The 21498-nt window shown below is 32.9% G+C and overlaps 1 protein-coding gene and 1 long non-coding RNA gene across 2 annotated transcripts; both read left to right on the forward strand.

Annotated features, from left to right (window-relative positions):
• Window positions 1-2296: 2296 nt before the first annotated feature.
• LOC126844654 (dual specificity tyrosine-phosphorylation-regulated kinase 2-like) lies at window positions 2297-9455 on the forward strand. The gene is made up of 2 exons (XM_050582996.1): window positions 2297-4116; window positions 6914-9455. Exons 1-2 carry the CDS (start codon window positions 2956-2958, stop codon window positions 7631-7633), a joined length of 1881 nt encoding a protein of 626 aa, XP_050438953.1. The 5' UTR covers window positions 2297-2955; the 3' UTR covers window positions 7634-9455.
• Window positions 9456-10297: 842 nt separating this feature from the next.
• Window positions 10298-12399, forward strand: LOC126844612 (uncharacterized). Its single transcript, XR_007686614.1, has 3 exons — window positions 10298-10586; window positions 11305-11557; window positions 11628-12399. It is a non-coding gene; the product is annotated as an uncharacterized LOC126844612 (long non-coding RNA).
• Window positions 12400-21498: the final 9099 nt, after the last annotated feature.

Genomic DNA, 21498 nt, shown 5'->3' on the forward strand with positions numbered 1-21498 from the left:
CGACCGGTCGCGTCTAAATACGGTCGACAATAATAGTTGCTATAACAATAATGCGAGGCGAACTACCCAGTTTTTGTCAATACAAATATCGCATTAAAACTATATAACTGACAAAGTAGTACTGTAAGTACTACATTACATATTTTGTTAATACTTTATTGTTATACACGTCATATGAAAAACTGTGGTGCGCTACTAGCGTTTAAACAATATTAGTAACGGGTAATATTCAATTTCAAAATACCAAGAGATTAAAAAAAAAAAAGGCATTGGTTAATGAATATAAATTCAGATTAAGAACTTAATAGGCATGGCCAGTCAAAGTCCGCTAAGTTTAGTAGGGTTAATAAAAAAATCTTTCTGCACTTAAAATACGCCAACTGTTTTGTAGTAAGATTAAAACGTAAAATGTCTTATTTTGAGAATAATAATCTAAAGATATACTACGTGTCAATTTCAAATAAGCTCTTTCAGCTGAACATGAAAATTCAAATTATGTATAGGTCAAAAATGTTGGCCACGATTTATTAGACACCCCTGTAAACATTTTACTATGTATAATGTACTTACTATGTAGCACATAGATTTAATGAATGAATAGATATTTTGCGGTTCCTTTTTGTTTTCAAGAACATCTCTTAGTAGTGGCCTGTGATTGGTCCGGTAAAATCAAATCATTGTTTAAAAAGCAAACTGAAATTATTTCTGGTTATTTTTCACCCATGGCTACTAGGTGATTTCATATCTGGTAATTTTTTTCCTATTACCTCTTGTTATAAAGATCGTTTCGATAAGTTCTTTTTTTTGGGGGGGGGAGGGTATGTAAGATGAAGTAGACGGGAAACTTAAGTAGACGGTTCCCCATCTATTGATTGGCCAACTACAAAATGTCTCAGTCAACATTTTAATTTAGACCACTCAAAACTCCTTCAGCCCCCCCCCCCCCCCACCAGGTTCACTTCATTAATCCATTAGACATCGGGGGTCCCCCTCTTCCGGATCGGCTTGGGCCGTTGGCGCGTTTAACACAGCGTGTGCTCCGTGCTAGAACTTGATTTTTTTTTTTAATTCTAGTTTTATTTTTGTCATGCATCATTTATTTGTTAATTTTTTGATTTTTTTTCCAGTCGACCGACTCGGCAGCTGTCGCCTGACGGTGACGCGGTCGCCTTGGACGAATATTGGCTATTATAGCCCCGTAGGAGTAAAAATATATATAGCCTATAAATTATTATATAAATATTATAGGAGATTATATTAAACCATAGTAGATACTGCACGGAGAGGAGACGAGAAAAACCTCGGCCGCGATCGCCGTCGCGTCGGCCGGATATCCGGGCCCGCTCCCCTCTACCGCCCGGAATTATCGGCTGTCGCGGCCGGGCAACACCACCGAGGGAAACGACCGCTCGTAGCCGTAGACACCTATACAAATACAAGCGAGGTACACACACCTCGATATTTCGCTATTATTTTCGTACGAAACGTATAAAAACATTATTATTATAATAATACAGTAGGTACAATGGCGTACAGGTGAATGACAATATTATCACATGGCGGCCTATCCGCAATATAGCGATAATAATTGGGTTACCAGCGGCAACCGCACCACCACCCTTCCACGGCACGGATGGTACACACTACACACGCTCGGTCCTCGGCACTCGCCCTTCCCGCAGCCGTCCGAGCGGCCAAGTCACCGCCCCTAGTGGTGCGGCGGCCGTAGAATGGGAACGGGTCTTTGTCTGGTGCGAGTACGTCGTACCGCGTATGTGCGCGGCAGCGGCGATGGTGACGACGACCTACAGGCTATAGCCTCCCCTCGACCCCCACCCATGTGGTCGCCTTCGTCAGTCTGCGTACAACAGCACAACTATAAGTAAGACGGCGGCGGCGGAGTTCGATATCACCGTTGGCTTTTATTATCGCGCCGCCCGTACCCGTTTACGCAGCATTACTATTGTCGTATATGCCTATTATTATTATTATAATAAAAATAATATAGTAAAAACCGACTATATACACATCTACGGTAAAATAGCGTAGAGCGCGCATAGCTGTAGTGTATAGCGTGTGTAATATTATTATTTATTGTACGGCGCACGGTAATACCGTACCGGCCGGGTGGGCCCGAGGGACAGCTGCTGCCGCGGCCGCCTCAATATCGGCCTGTAACAATAAACACAATTACCGTGCACGGCCAGCCCGCACGGTAGTTACGGGCACGTCGGCCTCACTGTGCGACCGTCGGTCGGGTTCACTACCACCTCCACGACGGCCGACGACCGAGTGTATTGCACCGAGGAGGAGAAATATAATAATAATTATTGTTAACACTACCTATTTTTCTTCCTTGTCGTGTTCGTCGCCGCCGCTCGCTACACCACACGTACAGTGTAGATTAGTGACAACAATGATTTCCGTACAAGTAGTTTTAACTTGAGTTTTTCCACTTTTCTCGATTTAGTACGTTGCATTTTTAGTAGTAATCGTCTCGTCGGTCGTCTTCTACGCCTACCGTTATTTACATATTATACACAATAATATCAACCGTTCTACACCGACCGTGATACCTATTTATTTTTCTTTCTTTCATTACCACCCGACTACTACTGTTATCGGTCGCCGTCGTCGTTATCGTGGTCGTGGTTCGTCGTCGTCGTACATCACACACGAATGTATCACCGTTGTCGCCGCCGTCGTTTGTGAAGTCCCGAGTTCGAGTGCAATAATAATTATTTAATAATAATATTTTCTAGAATCCCATTTTGTGTACCGATACGGATCTGGGTGTTTTCACACCGAGTGACCATCGTTTATCGCGGCCATCGATCATGATCGCGACGGGCGAATCTTACATTGGCGAATCTTCCGCGTGAGTAGTGTGCGGTGTCTGATGTGCGATTTGGCGTCTGGGTTGGTTTCGTACACGGCCGACCGACCGCTGCAGCTATGAGTATTACGGTGACCACCATCAACCCCGTAGCGACGGCCACCATCAAGGAGATGCCGTTGTCCCGGAATCGGCCGCCACACATCCTGTTGTCCAACGGCGGCAGCAACGGCACGTCGAGCACGTCCAACGATTCGTGTGTGTCGCAGTCGGACGATCATCTGCCGTCGTTGCTCAATTATTCGCAGATGCTCGAAAAGACCAGCGGCAGCAAATCGACGGTCAAAAAGAACGGTATGAGCTCCAAACAGCACGTCATGTGCGGTAACGGCGGTTCGCTCGAGGTTTTTGCCGACAAAATGTCGAAACCCAACAACGGTTGTGTAGATTTACTGTATATGGTGGACAAAAATGCCGGTGGTGTCAAAGACGTGCACAATAACTCCATCGGCAAAACGACCGCTTGCCTACAGCCAACACTGCCACCCCCCAACCTTGTCAACGGCAACAAGGACGACTCTGCAGCGCTCGTGCAGAGCGTCATCAAGAAGAGCCCTCGGCTGATGAACAAACCGAAAAAGAAAGGGTTCACGCCCGACTATGTGTGTAGCAAGTACAGTGGCAGCCTAAGCAAATTTGAAAAAATGGAAATCTACAGTTTTCCTGAGATTTACTTTTTCGGCATTGAAGCCGAGAAAAAAACCGGCCCCGTCAACGGTCCGCATTCAATCTATGACAACGATCAAGGTGGCTATGTGTTCGTCCAGCATGACCACGTGGGCTACCGATACGAGTTGCTCAAGGTGATTGGCAAGGGCAGTTTTGGCCAGGTGGTGAAGGCGTATGACCACAAGCTCAACGAATATGTGGCGCTCAAAATTGTTAGAAACGAAAAACGTTTTTACCGACAAGCACAGGAGGAGATCCGAATACTCGAACACTTGCGCAAGCAAGACGTCAATAACTTGATGAACATTATACACATGTTCGACAGCTTCACGTTCAGAAAACACATGTGTATCACATTCGAACTGCTATCTATCAACCTGTACGAACTGATCAAAAAGAATAAGTACCAAGGATTTAGTCTGCAACTAGTGCGAAAATTTAGCCATTCACTGTTGATATGTCTCGACGCTTTGTACCGTAACAAAATTATTCACTGTGATATGAAACCAGAAAATGTTCTGTTGAAACAACACGGCCGTAGTGGAATCAAGGTAAACATGATTTGTAATATAATATATTAACTTGCTATGAGAGTTTAACTAATCTTATTAAATTTATTAATTTTTAATAGGTTTTAATAAAATATAAGTTCTTATTCACTAAAATGTCAATAACTTAGTTTGAGATAATAATAATAAGAAAACTATCCATATAATTGGTATAATTGAAAATTATTATAAATTTGACCATAAATTTAAAAGCCCTAGATTAATTTAAAAATATATAGATAATTAAGTACCTAATTTAAAATTACTCTTTAAGTACTTCCCAAGTAGTATTTTTTACACATTTACTCACCACTATCGTCAATATGAAATAATTTTATAAATCAATCATGATATAATCTTTAAATGATTATAAATTAATTAACAAATAAACCCTTTTGTTACTGACATCCTCGTACGAGGATTAAACTTTAAAAATCGAATAAAATATTAACAATGTACTATCATTATCAAAAATTATTATAATTAGATTTGTCAAAAACAGGCGCTATGAGTATTGTAAAATTTATATAGTAATTAGGTATTAGTTTTCAAATAAAATTGATTGCCTAACATACACGCTTGTTTATGCATATAATATTAATCAATGGTTAAAGTATAGGCGACATTTCACAATATTTATTGAGGACGAGATTTTAATAATAGCAATTTATTTAAGGGTAAACTAGTATATCTTTTTTAATGATATTTTTACCAGAATCCAGTAGTTTAAAATAATCATAGCAATCGTTCGTTTTATAAAAACAGTTACATTCACAACATGCATTCATACGCATTTGATAAATTTATAGATTCCTACACAAACCACAAATCAAATAATGGGACTATTATGGAATGAAAGTAGAGATCTATTCAACGATAAAACCTTATACTATATTGGTACCAACTTGGCACCTTTGAAACAGATGACACGTAGATTTCACTCAAAAACTGACTTTACTTTGTTTGTTTTGTGTAGTTATGGTTACGACTTTGGACTTGTGTTGATGTTTGTGTGGTAAACATATTATGTATAATTATTAAGTTATTGGCATCACATAAAATCCATAGTCCCTAGTCGTTGTGCCTTTGCAAATTTACTTAAACAGATAAAATGAAGTATTAAAAATAAACGTGTTAAAATAATCAATTGAAACGATCAAGTTATATGTCAAATAAATACAATTGTTGTTTGTAATTATAATAATACGATAGTAAACATAGCTATGTTATTACAATATTAACTGTGTCGATTAGTAAAATAGTATAGCCTTAATTGATGGCATAAATGTGTATTGATAGATAGCCTTTTATGCAAATAAACAAGGTCAGATTAGTTAATAGACGACCTGCATTGTTTTAGCTTTCAACTTTTAATTTTGAAACGCCAAAAACAAATTCAAAATTTAATTTAAAATTTAAAAATTTGATACAGATTTTTAACAATTTTATATTTATAATTATAAGAAAAATTAGATCAAAGAAAAGATAAACATTTTTTTAAAGTAAGCTCGATGGTAAATTAAAACCTATTTTCGCGATGATGGAGAAAACATATGTATTCAAAATTATAATCTAAAAGTAAAATTTTCTCACTGGTAATATAAATTAATCTAAAAATAGATTACATGCTTAAAATTAATCTAAATAATTTGTTTGCTTGTATTTTAGCAGTTATATTGTCCTATAGGTCCACTCTGCAAACAAAACATACATTCAAACTACAATATTGGTAATCAAAAATTCAAATTTATACAGCTAGTACCCATGTGTATGAGTTTGTGGAATAAATTACTTATTTTTAAATGTGATTCCTGTAAAGTTTAAAAAAAAAAACACCCGATATGTGTACCCTAGCGCTATGCCTCCATTATAATTTTCTTACTAGACAATTGTAGGATAGTTTTTGTTTCATTATTCCAAATTACAGCAGAACAATAAAAAAAATGTCAAAATTTATGAGTATTTTCATTGTAATTGGTGAAGTATAAATATCTAACAATTTTGATCACCTAAAGGTAACACACAAATTATTTGTACATTATTCAATATCACATATAAAGTTAATCAGTTGATTTTAGCTTCGATGTAGAGCCTGAGAGATATTGTTTTTACAATGATATATTTTTATTTTTGTGTCTAGATCTATGATATTTTTTAAACCGCTGAATAGATTTCTTCATGTAGGAACTCTGTAGATCAGAAACCGTACCTGAAAAGTACTTTATTGGGCCGAAAATTTTAAAAGTTGGCCTTTTTCCCTTTAAAATCGAGAAAAAACGCCAAAAAAATGTACATATTGTTAAACTAAAAATTACAATACGCCAAACCTTTTTTAAAAATGTCTATTTCCAAATTTGCATGGAATATTCTTTAAACATAATAATGCCGACAATCATTGACAAATCAAATAAGTATACATTTTTTTCTATATTTCACTATTTCAAGCAAAGTTTTAAGGATTTAGGTCTGAAAATTAGACCGAAGGTAAATCTAGATTGGACATAACATAACAAACAATTCTCATAAAAATTTGTAGACCTAACTTTTTTTATAACAGTCAATTTAGGCCTCCCTAGATTACCTCAGGACTCAATAATTTTTTTTGATTACCATTATATACGTATACCTCTCACTCTCTCTGTTCAAAATTGTTTTGAATAGTATTACTATTACCACAAGCTGTGGTGCCTAATAAGGTAGTTTGCATTATTTTTTTCTAAAATTATATTGTTGATATATTTTTGGTAAATACTCATTGCAATAATGAACACATTTATTAATATTGTACGGTACTCCACAGGTGATCGATTTCGGTTCGAGCTGTTTTGAAAACCAACGGGTGTACACGTACATCCAGAGCCGTTTCTATCGGGCACCTGAGGTGATCCTGGGAGCTAAGTATGGATTGCCCATCGACATGTGGAGTCTGGGCTGTATTCTCGTTGAGTTGCTGACCGGGTTCCCGTTGTTCCCGGGTGAAGATGAAACCGACCAGCTGGCGTGCATCATTGAACTGCTGGGCATGCCACCGAAGAAGCTGTTGGACGCGTCCAAGCGCGCCAGCTACTTCATAAGCTCGCGAGGGTACCCACGGTACTGTACACAGACAACGCTACCGGATGGCACGACTGTGCTCAAGGGTAGCGTATCGCGCAAAGGAAAGCCCCGGGGACCGCCAGATTCGAAATACTTGTCCAAAGCTCTGAAAGGCTGCGACGACCCGCTGTTTGTGGATTTTATCTCTCAGTGCCTGGAATGGGACCCAGACCGCCGGATCACGCCGGCTATGGCCCTGCGACACGGCTGGTTGCGCCGTAGACTGCCCCGTCCGCCAGCCACCGAACACCAGCACCAGCAACACCATTACTCGCAGGAGAGCACCCCGACCAGTTTGCGTGTCAAACTATCCGAGTCCAATTTACACCATCAAACATTAACGTCGTTGCCCATGCATTCCAGGAACTCTCAGATATCAACGGGCAAGCTTCCACAAATCACCACATCGACGTGCATAATGTAGACTTGACGTCTGACGATCTACACGAGACACAACTTTTATTCTTAAATATCGTTGTATATTTTCGTTCGAACCTCCTACCCCTCCCCATATGGTTGTAATATTCCTGATGATGATAGAAGGTATTCATAAATGTTTTTTTTTTTTTTTAGATTTGTACATAGATAGATAGGTAGGTTTACTTGACTTTGTGAATTATTATTAATATTATCATCATTATTATAAGTATTATATATATCTATATATATAATAGGTATTTACCGATTTTAGGATCTCTCTAAGTCGGCATCATATTACGTTATGTTTGTCTCAACTATATTTTAAGATGTGTTTTTTTCCCATTCATTTTGTACTCTGTTAATATTGCGGAAATCTGAATATTATTATGTTATCTCGTCGTAACCGTAGAACAGTAGTGGCCTATACTCGTACCACTGGCTGCTGCATGCAAAAATGATTTTATTGTAATTTATATATTAATTGTATTTTATAACATAATAATTATTGTTGTCTAGATAATGAGGTATCGAGAGAGATTTATTATTATTTGTAACCGATGATGAGGTTTTAAATTAGAAACAAGCGACTATTCTCGTCATATTCTACTTCAACTCGTATAGTCTAATCCCATATTATTATATCTTGTATTTTTAACGCTTTATAAAAAAATATGAATAGTCTAAATAACTGCCTATTGTTTTTACACTATTATAGTTAGAAAAAATGTTTTATTATTACAATTTTTTTTATTATTATTATTATAAATGACATGCTTTTATAAAAAAAATTAAAACTATATTATATAATGTAATTTTTGAAAGAAAAAAAAAATTATTAGCCATTACCCTCAGATTTGCCTCTCTCTCCGATTACACTAAATAAAACAAATTCTTCTCCCGCTAAATTTTTTAATCGGTCACGTCGACCTTACGGTAATTAAATGTATTGTAAAATGGTTAACACGCCTTTCTTTTTATATTTTGTTATCTTATCAATAATAATAATTACTGTCATGATCACTGACCATTGTCGATTTAAAGTCAATTATTAAAGATTTTACACGGCGGCAATGACCAATTTTATTTTTTTTATATATATATATATGATATAATTTTATTAACTTATCATACTATATATGTGTATCTGACATTTTTGTTTCCTAAATGTGAATTATTTATATATATACATAATATAGGTGTAATAAAACGTGATTTATCTTATACTTAATAATGTAAGGCCGTGTGAACACGCTTTATTCTTGTCGTTTAACATAACTATAGTATATGTATTGCCGGCTGGTACGTTAATTGATAATATAGTATTTAGTTATAATTTATAATACGAAACAAGAAATAAGATAGTTTGTACCGCCAATACTCGGATATACTATGTATCGCGTACTTACTGATCGGTAATTATTCAACATCATTGAGTCATAATTATAACAGCGGCTGTGTTTGAATTATGATTTAAAAATTGTGATTTATTATTATATATAATTCTTTTTTCTCTCTCTTAACAATTGATCATGGCCGAATCAATCAAACGTGATATTATAATGACCATCACTACCACTACCAGTGTATTGTATTTTATTGTATATTATTAACTTTTTTTTTAGATGTCTACAAACATCTAAAGCATATCTATGTGGATACACGTGCATTTCTATAACTATGTGTGTAATAATAATATTTTATTTTTAAGGTCTAGCGATTATCTTTTTTGTAGAGGTTTTTACGCCGACATAAATTTTAAGTGATTAGCGCGAATCTACAGCTGCTGTTTGTACTGATATAATATTAATAAATTAAAATAAATTGAACTTTTTTTTTATTAAATTTATTCATTTACGTTAAAGCTTTATTGGCTTTTTGTCATTTTGTTGTTCACTTTACCAAATCTGGGCATTTTTATGACAATAATTTAAAAGTAATGAGTAATGAGATTTTTGAAATACAATATTTAGCGCATCGACTAGTTTTCTTTATTTTAAATAATTTTGTATTTTTCTTATTAAATACATTTTTATTTTAACTTCATATTTATTTGCCGTTTTAGATAATGTTTTATTTGAATATATTTTTATTGACTGTTTCAAATAATGTTTTAATTCAAATTTTTAACTTAAAAAAAATTATGTGGGAGTTAAAATTGAAAATCGTTTAACTTATGTCTTTGTTAATTAAATTCGTTCAATTACAAATTTATTTAAAATTATTATTTGGATATATGCTGTTTAGATAAAAATAAATTTGAATTTATTTGGATTTTTATTTATTCGTTTTTTTTAAATTAATGCCCAGGTTTGATCTATTGGGTTTTTTTTTACATCTTCCCAAATACTTTTTACTTTACATCTACCTGTATATTTTTAAACTTAAGTTCGTGCTTTACAGTTCCTATATCTCTTACCTATCTTCTATTATTTAATTTTCCTTCCTTCGTTCAACATGGCCAATAATCTTAAGTTATCTGATCTGTGGTACAGCAATCGGCAGCAATTGCTTTTAAAAGTCGCTGAATTTAATATTTATTAATGAATGTGATAATACCAGTTACCACATACCACAAAGCTGTCGTGAACGTTACCGCACGCTACCAGTGCGTATCGTTATCAGGTACGTGGCTTATCACAGAAGTATTGTACAATGTACATGACTCACATGAGTAAGTTTTGTACTGCGGTTCGGTTTCCCGTTTCAGAATAAATTATATTAAAATTTAAATACCCAACAGTAAATAATTGGTTTTAAAAATGTTTAAATTTAAGTTTCATCAACTGACTAGTAATAATGTATTATTGAAAAACAAAGAACAAGTCGTCGATAGTCACAGCCCTCTACTACCGATGTCACGACTTCCACAGAGATAAAAAAAACAGAAAAATAATTTGCTGAAATCATAATAACTTTTGTCTTGAACAAGCAACGGAACTTTGTGTACCTACAAAGCGGTATGCATTAAACGGAATAATAATTTACAATACCTTAATTATCTACAAGTTATGGAAAGCCATATCAATTCTTTACGAATTCAATGAGACTTTGCTTTCAAACTAGTCTAAAGTAAAAATAATAATAACATCCATATTTTGTCAACGAGTTGTAATTATGGAGTAAATCGACTTTAAAGTAAACGAAATAGATAACAAAAAATTATTATCCACTTATTGTAAAGTGCAAGATGAAAAGTAATGCCTGGGTAAAAAAGTATTTATACAGACTCCACACCTAAATTTTGGTGTTAAAACTACATGACTTTTTAACTCAAATTTGATTAATAGATTAATAACACAGGGTACTATACCGTTAATATTAATTTTACTGGTTTTAGCCAAGAGGATTAACGCGGCAGTTCTTCTACGCACTATCCATGGTTGGAATCTGTCGCTAACCGTTTCTTTCTTGTTAAAACAAAAGTTGGCAAACCGACTTATAGAGGTAGAAAAAATAAAAATAAAATTGTAAACTATAATACACCATAAACAAGATACTTTCTTTTATTGTTATATTTTTTTGGGGTATCTTTTTTCATTAATATTGAATAACTCGCGTTGCAATCATTTTGTATAGTTAAACTGTATTAATTTTTTATGACTAAATACAATTAACTGTATATGAAATATATGGTACGGTTATAAATTAATTTATACAATTTCTTTCTTTGTGCAGGTATACGAGTCGTGCAACTATGCTACACACATACTCACGATTGCTAACGATCCAAAGCGATACTGGTTAAAATGAACTCTTATGACAATATCGATTCAGGAATTGATTACAGCGTAGAATTATAATATGTTATACGTAACAATAATCATAGTACCTAAACTACTGATACAGCTCGGTGAACAAACACTGGACCACTCTGCGTCAACACTGAGGACGTGCAAAATGTGGAGCACATCTTTGACAAAATTGAATAGTGCGTATGGAGCTAATGCTCGAAATAATTACTTAAGTCATCCACGTTATTTCTGTTTACTGTTTTCCAGAGCTCGACTCCGCATAAGACATCATTTTCTTTTAAGAACTACCATGAAACCTGTCAAAGACGGAATCGCACAGGTCTAACAAACAGTTGCGATTGAGGCTGGTGTAGCGCAGTAGTCATTGTGCTGGCGATTACGTGTACTGTTAACGGTTCAATTCCTGTCACAGAGCATCAATTTGCGAGACTACAAGTGTCGCCTTCCAATTGCAATACACCGTTTCCCCTGCTCAGGATACACTCCACTAGAAGTGGCGTCCACATGCATAGTTATCCAAAAGGATTTTACATATTCTTTAACTGCTTTATAAATTGTGTTTTAGGTATATTTATTTCCTCAATTTTTTTTCAAAATATATACTTCTATATCATTGTCTTACTATTTTTTTTTTTTATTAATTAACATATTAAGGGGTTCAATTATTGGTTTAAGTTTTTCATTTAATTGCCATTAAAATGTTAAAAAAAATTTAATTAACTCAATAAACCGATTTATGTGGGGTTTGATATTTCAGACATAATTATCTAAAGTAATTAATTACCATTTCCATTATAATTTTATGATTTCAAAGTACGATAAAAATTTTAATTTAGTCTATTCAGTTACTGATAGCTTAGCTTACGAGGTTGTAACAGATAATTTTGTATCAAAACCTTATACATTATGCTATTTTAGAGTAATATTATGACTCAAACATTAAACGAGTATTTTGTATGTAACTACAAAACAAAAAACAACGTATATTAAGACATTTTGAAAAAATAGCAATTAAATTCAAAACAGCTTATAATAATTATGTTTTAGATAATGAAACTGTACAATTTTCAAATTATTTGTTTTTTATTGAATCTTGCGTCGATAATATATATATTAGTGCATACAAAAATACTTAAATTATTATTTGAGATACGTTTTTATCGTAATGCTAACATATTATTAAGTGATTCCATTATTAGTTGAAATGTTTCATTAAATGTATATTCAGAATCTAAAACTGTTCGTTCTGTGGGAATGGTTCAATTATTTATTCTTATATTTTGATGTCTAAAGATTATCGCATATACATTGGTAATTATTTTCAAAGAAAAAACATCTTGCGTTAAATGGATCACCACGTGTATGCAAAAAGTACAAATACAAACTAATACATTCTTTTTGGTTGATTATGTTATTTCAAAATGGACCGAAGCAATAATTATAATAATAGTTACGTCGAGATCGCTACAAGACCTCAGTAAATATGTGTAATATCTTAATATTTTATTATTTGGCCATATATTTAATGTCTTACTAATATCATCAAACTTGTAGACATATAAAAAAAAACATTTAATTTGTATTCAATTAAAAAACTGTAGGTACATGAATGGAAATAGAAAATACATTTAAAAATACAGTAACATTTGTAATACAAACTATGTATTATGATTTGACCATTTGACTAACTAATAACTATATTTATACAAAAAAAAAAACATTACCAAACTAAATTTATTAAAAATTTGTTGTTATTGAATTGATAGAACTAAATTCAACTATAATATCAGTCTAGATTAGATTATAGCTGCCCGATACAGACCATTGATGGAACAACAATTTACCATCGCTATAATAGACTTGCATATAAATTTTAAAAAATTAATGGTTTGGTGAACATGTTATAGTTTACTATTTTCATATTGTTTTCAATAGTTTTGTACAACATAACAATGTAGAAACTCAGTTTGTACTAATTTATTGTGAGTTAAATGTTAACATGCCTCAAGCTCTAAAAAAAAAACAATTATTTGAGGATGGGAGGGGGAAGCAAATAGTTTAGTTTTTAAATGACACGATTAGTTTTTGCATTATTTAAAAACCCGCCTTAGAGTGATTTTTTCACTATAATTCAAAAAATTAAAAAAATGCAATGTTTAAAAACTAAACATATATTATATTGTATAAAAAACTAAACAAATAGTATAGACATTATTTTGTTCCTATTCCTAATAGGTATAGGTATTTAAACTAGTTCTATATCAACTGTGCTAATAATTGTTATTGAAATTTACAAAAATATACTGTCTTGAGTTAATTCGATTATAAAAATATATATTATAAGCCAACTTTCTGTAACTTTGTTGTTTCGATGTTTATGGAAATGTTTGTTTTTAGGCTAAATTTTTGTTATGAAAAAAAAAATTCCCCAAGCTACATAATAGTATAAGTAGGCCAATCGGACTGACTCAAGGAAGACGACTTTGTTTAGCACATCCCATTTTATATATATTTTACAAAATTCCATTGCATTATATAATTGTTTTATCGTGCATATAGTATAATATTACACCTACATTATTATACTTCACTAGGTCCTCGACGGTTATTCCAAATTATTTGTTTGTGATCCCCGCAAACGCTCAAGATTTAATTAAAACGCCTTCGCTTATATCGACCAACGCAAAACGTTTGCTTCCTGAATTCAACGGATAGGTTTACATATTGTATCAAAGGATACGATATGTATTATATTAGAGACCTGCGTTTCCTGTTCAAATACGGGTTGGAATGATGTTATTATACCGCCTTTGATCAGTATTTCCTACCTATAGGGTTTTATCTGCCAGGTCAACCGTTTTTTAATATATTTTATACCATGTCAGCGGTTGTCGGTATAGTTATTAGTCATGATTGAAAAATTAACATTTCTCGTAGGTAGGTACACACGAATAAAGTTGTTGGCGATTTAAGAAATAATTTGTGTTTGTTTAATTATTATGCACTTATTAGCTGTTATTACCTGCACGTGCTATTAAAAACGTGAGGAATATTTTACAAAAACTGTTTGAAAAAAAGAAAATTAAAAAAAAAACTGTGTTCAATATAATTTGTTTGTAAAATACAAATTCGTTTTCAATTTCCACGGCTTTTGGGAGTGTAATTTAATTTTCATACGTGGGATTAAATTAAGAGAGAGAGCAAAATGTCTGCGAAAAGCCTTTTTCTCGGTACAAATAATAATACAAGAACGTCAGTTATGGCACGTGTCTCTCTCTCTTGTCTTCCTCATAGGGCTTCATCATTTAAGATAATGAAATATTTATTTCTCAGAAATTAATACACGTCGGGTTCAGTTGAAAATCCTAAGTCCTTGGATTAATGAAAACACTGCGTGCATTTCCGTTATATAATTATTTATAACATACAGATATATGCGCAGTGGGAACCTAAAATAAATGCGAAATTTATATTATATTATGCTCTATATATTACTATGTCTTTAGCTATAACTACCATACCGGGTTTCGGCGAAACGTGGTCTTGACGTTTTCAAATCCCAGAAAAATAAGATAAATATTATTATTACTATATTTGGCAAACGTTCAACCACCCCCCCCCCCCCCCCACACAGAGCGTTTCAACACAGTAATAAGAATAATAATAATTTCTTCATTTCCTAAATCCTAGCTTGTATATCTTGTACACCGTGTAGTATTATAATAATATATTCCACGCGGTATTAAATTGTGTAGGTACACATCACATATAATATATGTACAACAATATAACACAAGCTGTGTATTGTAAAGATGTGTGTTAGCAATTTTGCAACACCGAAACGTGCGGCGTTTCTCCTCGAGAAGATTCGATATTAGAGTTTCCAGGAATAAGATGGGAACTTATTATTCGTGTGTGAATAGCTACTGTACATACATATGTGCACAATGCGAATCATCGAGTTGGTTGGTTCGGATGAATATTTGCATTAAATTACATCACACACACAATATAGTACGATATTTACAATCGTCTATGTGTATAAAACTGCCGTCGATCCGCCACGGCAAAGGTATATAGCAATAACAATAATATCCGAGTGTGTTTCAGAAACACATTAAAATTTACTTCATATACGGAAAAAGAAAAACGGTTATTTCGTGTTGCCCTAACGTTGATGATAAGTATCGAAAAGTTCCACAGCAAAAGTTTGCACTTATATTTCAAGCATAACAACGGTCTGATACATAATTTTCTCATTTCTAGGTTCTGCTTCTTTGTACCGCTATAATATATAGGCTTAAACGACATCCACGGTGAGCTCTGAGATTTAGCCGTAAGTTAAATAAAAACCGTCAAGCACCGAACGTTTTTTAATAAATATTTTTCTTTCATATATTTTGATAATCTTATCGAAACGGCGTTACGGACACAGCGCTGTATCGAAATTGCATAAGCGAATCGCCGCATTGGAATTTGTTTGATAGGCAAAATAATATTATACAAACACATTATATTATAATATAATGTTATGATATTATATTATACATTATACAATTTGATTTAGTTTAACAGTAGGGGAAAAAAATATTTTTTTTTTTAGGAAAATTAAATAACTTGTAAAGAACATTGTTGGCTTTAGAAATATTATGGTTGACCGTATCCTATACCTATATTGACAGGCTAGTTGTATTTTCCAATTCAAAACCAAGTGAATTTGACATTTGTTATGCAAATATCGTGTGCTGCGATTGATACACAAGAGATTTGGTATTTTCTACAATATAATAAAGCAGCCACAAGCAGAGCCGAGTATATAACTATATTAACTGTTGCGGTGCCAACGTTTTTCACGGGGTAAGCCATTATCTTGTTATGTCGGTTGTCGAGTCAGCGTTTTTTTTTTTTTTTTATTCAAACCGCACGAGTACATTTCTATTCTGGTTTTTCTCCCCCAAAGAAAACCCACCGAGGTATGAAAAAAAAAAAAAATATATATATATGCATCATTTCGAAAACCAATAAACGCGCGGAACGTGTAAAAGCGTAAAGCTTCGACAACAGGATTTCAGTGAAAATTCAATTGCAAAATATATAACAACGAAAAAGAAGGGAAAAAAAATACTGGTCTTTTGTTACTTTTGTCACGGAAATTCGTTATTAAAATCATAATATGTTCTTCGACGTTTTGCCCAGCGACACTTGACAATCTTTAATACAATTTAATATTATATGTATTGAGAAATATATTTGTTACATATTATTAGATTTTTGCTTGATCGAAACCGTTAATCGAATTCGGGTTTGGAGACGCTTGTAATTTTTTTTTTGCTCTGCTAATAAAATGTCACAAATAAGTTTACACAGAATTGAACTCGCACGAGGTACCTACGATTACTGTAATAATTGTTTTTTTTATTATTATTTAATGATAACGCATTCGCGATCCTTTAAGCCCGTCAAAGCTACTTGTACAATATGTCGACCCGACCGACTCGATGACAACCGCAAAAAGCCAATGCAAGACCAGCCGGTAATCCCGCGAGAGATATTCCATTGCAGACTTTGGCGAATAACATAAATAAATAAAAATACCATTACTGTGTCTAAATACCATATTATTAATAAACGAGGCCACCGCAAAGCTCTTACTTTGAACGTCTGGTAAAAGTTTGATAATGGAGACTTATGTATTTTATACTAGGAACTGTATAAGGACTCGAACAAAAAGAGTTCTGAAATACGAAATTTGAGAAATTCAAGTGTTTACAGCTCCTAATAAAAATAAGTCTCTCTTAACCCAAACGTTTATCAAATGTTCTACATACCTACATATTATAAGTGCTACGCAAATTTTAAATTTTTAGTTCAAGCTCTAAAAAGTTATAGGCTCATAAATATAGCACTTTTTAGTAAAAAACCAAACTTTGAAATTACTTATACAACATAATAACAAAAAAAATGTTCCAAAAAATTATGAATCAAAAGTGTATAGTTAGAGTCGGGCATATTTTATTCGAATAATCTCTTTATTCGACCAAATCTAAGATGATTTATTCGAATAAAAAAATGATTTAAATAATTATTAAGATAAAAAATTATCTGAATAATACCCAACGTGTATATTTTAGTGTCAGAATAAAAAATGTTTTTTTAAACTTTGACCTTGAGTTAGTATAACAAATGTAATAAAATTGATAAAATGTTGAATTTTTTTCCAATTGTTTAAGAAAAAGAAGTCTTAAATTATTACAGTTGTTCAATAAAAGTTCCATTTCGTTATTATAATTAGACTTAAGGTGTTTTTACAACAAATCTACGGAAAACAGTATTGTCTAAGTCCAAACAATTTTTCGACATTTTTTTCTTCACTTTTTCAATTTTATAGTAATACCTTCATCCATCCACACACATCAGGCGATTCCGCATGGAATGACCCACTAGCAAACTCAAGACTTATTTTCCTTTAAGATTTTTTTTTTTTTGTAACGAAACAACCGTTTTGCCTTTGTAAAAATTCAATTTATTTCTATTATTACCGAACTCGACATAACATATGTGATTATTAATAATACATGCAAACCCATTGAAATATATGCATGCAAATAATATATTTTGCATTTACACGAACAAAATATAATGTGCTATATGCTGCAACGGCCACTCCCAATATGGAAGTATGCAAATTCAAATTCGGTGTATGATGTATATGTCGTCGAAATTTTAAAACCGTCATTCGCAGTGTATGCACTAAATCATACTTTAATTATTATTAACTAGCTACACAAACTTGTATAAAATCTGTTTACATTGCAAATATTATACACACGATCCAGGGCTGACATATCAATTGCTGTACGATTAATAAAGTACCAAAAAAAAAAATGCATGGTTATGATGTACGTGTTCAGCAGACTCCAAGCTTATAGCAACCATCAAAAACTTCAAATCAAACTAAGGAGTAGGGAAAAAGATATGCATTGATTTGTGCCCAAGTGTCGAAATCCTGTGTGTTAAATCCCATTTAAACTTCAACCCTTGTGTGGCACGGGTTAAAATTAATATTTTTCAAATCTTTTTATTTTTTATTCTATTTAGAAACTTTTAAGGGTGGGGCGTCGAGGTTAAAATTCGGAAATCGACTTTTTAAGGACCGTCATAATATATCTTTATATATTTCATCATAAGTCATGAAACTGCACACAGGGTTTTGATTCGATCGCAGTTAACACACTACTACTTGGCAAGCGGTAACCGGCCTGTAATTTACTTTACAGCCGAACCCTTCGGCCCTTCAACCGATATATTATTGGCTTTTATCGACAAGTAAAAATAATAATAACCTTTGCAAAGGGGGTGGCAGCCCTTCTGCGGTCGCTTCGCCCCGCGGGCGAGTGAAAAATATCCGTGTGTGGGTTGTGCTAGATTTGATTTCTAAGGCCGTCGCCTTTTTTTACCTCCAGAAATATAATATCATATTATTTTTATTTCGCGGTCCATTTTTTTTCTTCTAAAATGAGTCTCCAAAAAAAAGGGCTCGATTTCGTTTGACAAGCGAGTAAACAGTTATAAGGATTCTTAAGAGGAACAATTTATATTGGCACAATGCTATAATGTGAAAACAACCAATAAGTGTTTTTGTTACCTCGTTGTTGTATATAATTATTACTCTAAAACTAATTACTCTATTGAAATTTAAATACACTATGTACCATGTCTTGGCCGGCAAACCGTGTCGTTGGGGGCAACTCGCTCGAGTGAGCAGTCCGTTGTTAATATGCAAGTTATTCATACACAATGTCTATAATTTAATAAACTGGTATAATTTTATCCGTCAAAATGTTGGCACTGTCGTTAATTAGGCAACATAATGTGAGAGTATCTAAGGTGATTTTTTTTTCCACATTTTCCAACGTGGGAAATGAGATGATTTAAATTACATAACTTAACGTATTGGTTCAAAATACAGAAGTATACATTTAAGTGAGATAAAACAAATCAAAACGGTGCCGTATGTTGTGGCTTACCAAACTAAAGGTAACGTCTCAACACCTAAATATATATTATACATTTTTGAAAACATATAATTAAGCATGTGCAACACTGCACAGACACACAGACTAACGCAATTGAACTGACCAGAATTGTGCACGATTTTGAAGTAGCTATACTTTTTTAACGTTTAGAAAATTCAAAATGTAAGTGAAAATCATGTTGTCGATTGAACCGCAGCAAGTAACAAATAACCATTTTTTTATGTAGCTAAATAAGTACATACATATTATGTAAAACGTCGTACACATAAAAAAAAACACTGTATTGTAACTTGTGTTTGTACCGTTTGATCTTCGCCTTATGCTTTTGACGTGACTATTTATTTTCTGTTACTCGTCTGAAGTTCTTTAAAGTACCTCAAAATTGAATTTATTTCTAAGAACGCTATTGTTTTGTTTTAGCGTGCATGTTTTTCCCGGGCTAGAGTACTCGGAAGGTACCTACTCCAGCGGAGACGACAGAACAACAACCCGACCAGGACGCTTTAGGGAAAAAAACATCTAACTTATTTTTCAAAACGAACGCGGATGGAATATAATCAAAACTTGTTATTACCAAAAAAAAACCATGTTGTTTATAATGATGTTTGTCGAGTAAGAGTGGTATACAAAGTAAAATCGTTTCGACAGAACAGTTCTTGGGGGTGGGGAGGGGATGGGATAACAACTTAAAAGCTATTCGGAGAAGATTAAAATTGAATGCGAGACGTTTATAAAAAAATAAAAAGTGACGTTGCCGACAAACCAAATTCAATTTCCTTCGGCTATCAAACGAACGTTACACGAAAATATGTCTTCGCTGGTTACAGTGAAAATTGAAAATCTTAAACATTAATGTTATTTAACGCGCGCAATTCACTCTCTGCCGTTTATAACGGTAAACACGCTTCCATTAAGGACTTAATGAAATAATATTAAATCATATTGAATCGGTTTTAACGTTTCTCAGACGTCCGAGTACACTTTAACCGTGTGACGCTTCAAGTGTGCGATGATTATAAAATAAAATACAAAATCATACTTAATAATATATACGTTCAAGTATTTAAGTACAAAATGAAGTGTGACTTTTGAAAAAAATCTACTAACACGGACAAGTTTGTGAATTTGATAATCAAGCTGAATGTAAAATAAAATGTTTTTTATAGAATTCTGCCCAAGTGCTCGACTGGGAGGCCTCTTCGCTTTGCAAGTATTATTACATATTAGAGTACAAAAAAATTATAATAATATAAAAGTTAAAAAGATAAAAAAATAATAGACAATTTGACGAATAACACATACATTTTTTGTTGTTGTGTATAAATTTACCTGTAACTATAAAAGTATACATTGGTGATCTTTTTTTAATTTATTACTTCCGGATGATAAAAAATAGTTGTCGTCATAACCATTTAGCTCATCTACAGGCTTTGAAGATCCAAGCCATCGTGACGACAAGTAGTCTGTCCGTCTCCTCAGAGGTTAAAAAATATTATCTTAGCTAATTTAAAATTGTACTTAATTTATTTATAATTATTTTTCCACTAAAAAGAAAACCCAACCATTCTTTTATTCATAATTTTTATTAACTAAAGATAAACAAGATTATTTTTTTTTCAAATATTCAGTATATACAGTGTTATGACGATATTGGTATTAAAGATAGTACACTAATTTTTTATAAAATATTTCTAGTTTTATAATTTTTTCTCTTAGAAAATATTGTTATTTATGTTATCTTCTACAATAATAATATATTACTATTTGTTTAACTTTTTTTAGAGCTTTGTGAACCTCTGAAACTTAAACTTAATAGTTGAAGAATACATTTAAATAACCTTTCAAATTGAGAATAATTTTCTAAAAATTCTCTGTCTAGTCTATGACCAATTTTGGATAATTATTATAACTTTAAATTTTGTTAGCTTTAAAAGTGTTTGTCCGAAACTGATTATCGGCCATTCAACATTTTCAGATATGCATTTTTAATTTAATAAGTCCATTTAATACAATATACGTTATCATTTCAGTTTTAAAAGTTCAAAGAGCTTGGAAAAATATAAGATGACAACAATTTTAAT

Source organism: Adelges cooleyi, unplaced genomic scaffold (genome assembly GCF_023614345.1).
Source record: "Adelges cooleyi isolate 19-005CV unplaced genomic scaffold, UGA_ACOO_1.1 ACOO_flye_CR_arks_rails_tigmint_CR_PRNA_651, whole genome shotgun sequence".
NCBI classification, from domain to species: domain Eukaryota; kingdom Metazoa; phylum Arthropoda; class Insecta; order Hemiptera; family Adelgidae; genus Adelges; species Adelges cooleyi.

What these genes read in the sequence shown, in the direction of transcription:
- LOC126844654 (XM_050582996.1), top strand. Translation starts at nt 2,956, where the DNA reads ATGAGTATTACGGTGACCACCATCAACCCCGTAGCGACGGCCACCATC. An exon ending in ACGGCCGTAGTGGAATCAAG is followed by an intron (nt 4,117 to 6,913) that starts GTAAACATGATT and finishes GGTACTCCACAG; the next exon opens with GTGATCGATTTCGGTTCGAG.